We start from the raw sequence: 2,500 nt of genomic DNA on the forward strand, positions 1-2,500 counted from the left end.
AATATATATAATATATAATATTTATATTATATAGAATATATATATTATATATTATATATAATATATATTATATATACTAGCAGAGAGTTATACGTATAATGTATATAATATGTATTATCTACAGTAATAATAATATATAACATGCATATATAAATATATATAAAATATATTATATGTATTATATATATTATATATACATAATATACATTATATATACGTAATATATATTATATATACATAATATATATTATATGCTTCCTCCCTACACCCTATACAGATTCTGTATACGTATACAACATGCAGCAGCAGCTAGACAAAGAAAATTTTATTATTATTTATTATTATTTATTTTTTATAATATTAATTAATATTGTATATTAATTACTATTATTATTACTATTTATTATTATTATTATTATTATTATTATTATTATTATTATTATTCATGATCGTTAGTACGAAGAAAGAAGCCACGCAACTAACCTCTGCAACAACTAAGTCACCTAAACCCTCAACCAGCAGCAGCAGGAACAGCAGCAGCAGCAGCAGCAGCAGCAGCAGCAGCAGCAGCAGCAGCAGCAGCAGCAACAACAGGACCTTTTTTGCTGTTTGCTCCTTGTGTGTCCTAAAGGGTTTAGGAGTGGCACCCAGTAAGGGCATAAATCCGTATACTCTAAACCCTAAACCCTAAACCCTAACTGTAAACCCTGAATCAACGCAGGAGGGAAAGGAATTTGGATAGCTACCCAAGCCACAAACCCTCAACTATAAACCCTAAACCCTGTACGTAAACCCTAGCGATGAGCTTGGCCTCCGTAAACCCTAGGAAGTCTAATGAGCGTATACCCTAATACTAAACCCTAAACCCTCCTGTAGCCAAGGGAAGCTGTAGTGAGGATAGAGGGTCTGTGTAGGTCCTAAGGCTTTGATGGGAAAAAGCCCCTATAAAATAAATATTAAATAATTTTTATAGTATATTATTATTTGTGTACAGTGCTGCATTCTAGGGTTTAGGGTTTAGGGTTTAGGGTTAAGCGAAATCGAAGCCCCACAGCGCATGCATGCAGGGGGCCCTGGTATTTTCTTTGGGTAACACCACCAATTAAATCTACTTTTGTTTTAAATATTTTTTCCCAAAAAGGAAGTCTAATTTGCTTTTTTGTTGTTGCAGCAGCTGCTGCCGTTGCTGCTGCTGCTGCTCCTGAGTAGCAGCACAGGCGCGGTCTTGTTTGGGGGCCCCACGCTGACGGCAAACCCTAAACCCTAAACACTAATCGCGTGTTTTTCGCATATAATTACAGAAGGGTTTCTGCAATCCGTGGATATCCGGACTTAAAGTAGGCCCCCAGGGTTTAGGGTCTAGGTTTTAGTGTTTAGGGGTTTAGGGTTGGCTGAAGGATGAAGACAAACTTATGACCTGGGGTTTACGACTGCAGGTTTTAGGGTTTAGGGTTTAGTGTTTACGCCGGCTGTGCAGCGCAGAGCAGACGGATGAACGAACTTGTGCTGCTGCTGCTGCAGCAACAGCAGCAGCGGCCACCGTATGCATGCATGCATGCATGCATATCACTTAGGCTATATGCAGGATAAACAGCTGCTGCTGCTCTGGCTGCTGTTGCTGCTGCTGCTGTTGCTGCTGCAGATGAGTGGCCGCGGGGGTCGCGGCGGTTTTCGCGGCGGTTTTCGCGGTGGCCGTGGCGGCGGCATGAGAGGAGGCAGAGGAGGAGGTGGAGCTGGTAAACCCTAAACCCTAAACCCTAATCTGCAGCCAGCGAGTTGATGAGCAGGCTGGTTATGTTGCAGGAGCAGTAGGAGATGCAGAAACAGGCAATGCAGCAGCAGCAGCAGCAGCAGGCAATGGAACCGCAGCACCAGTAGGAACTGCAGCAACAGGAACAAGCAAAGCAGCAGCAGGAGCAGCAACAGCAGCAGCAAATGCAGAAGTTTTGTGTGTTGGTTTGTTTTTTAGGGTTTAATCAAGGACCTCCAGAATCAATTATTGGTGCATCTCTAAACCCTAAACCCTAAACCCTAAACCCTAGACGTTAGCGAAATGGTTTTTTCGCCATATGATGACCCTAGATTCCCAAATTGGGAGGGTTTAGGGTTTAGGGTATAGGGTTTAGGGTTTATGGTTTGTGTGCAGAGGCAGGAGAGGTAATGCATGCAGCAGAGAATGAATTAGTGGTTAAGGGTTTGCTGCAGCAACAAGTCCCTTATTTTAATGGAAGAATTTTCCTGTCTAATAAAGAAGAAGTTGGCAGAGTTGATGAAATCTTGGGCCCTATTAATGAAATGGTAAACCCTAAACCCTAAACCCTAAACCCTAAACCCTCATTTTTTGTATAGGAGTAGAGTTGATGATACCCTAGGACCCATTAAGAGCCTGTATACCCTAAACACTAAACCCTAATTTCTTCAGTGGGGAAAATGATGGGGTAGATGTGAAGACAAGAGGGGGTTTTAGGGTTTAGGGTTTTAGGGTTTAGGGTTTAGGGTT

At 41.2% G+C, this 2,500-nt stretch overlaps 1 protein-coding gene across 1 annotated transcript in view; it reads left to right on the plus strand.

Annotated features, from left to right (window-relative positions):
* Nucleotides 1–1,057: 1,057 nt before the first annotated feature.
* The window catches only part of EMWEY_00042920 (hypothetical protein), a gene marked incomplete at both ends in the record, with an annotated part of 2,361 nt that continues 918 nt past the window's right edge, over nucleotides 1,058–2,500 (plus strand). The window contains 4 exons of the mRNA XM_013478932.1: nucleotides 1,058–1,089; nucleotides 1,478–1,541; nucleotides 1,643–1,736; nucleotides 2,147–2,298. Coding sequence (XP_013334386.1) covers nucleotides 1,058–1,089; nucleotides 1,478–1,541; nucleotides 1,643–1,736; nucleotides 2,147–2,298 — 342 coding nt within the window. The remainder of the gene's footprint in view (nucleotides 1,090–1,477; nucleotides 1,542–1,642; nucleotides 1,737–2,146; nucleotides 2,299–2,500) is intronic.

This window comes from Eimeria maxima, genomic scaffold, assembly GCF_000499605.1.
Source record: "Eimeria maxima Weybridge genomic scaffold, Emw_scaff778, whole genome shotgun sequence".
Classification (NCBI taxonomy): Eukaryota; Apicomplexa; class Conoidasida; order Eucoccidiorida; family Eimeriidae; genus Eimeria; species Eimeria maxima.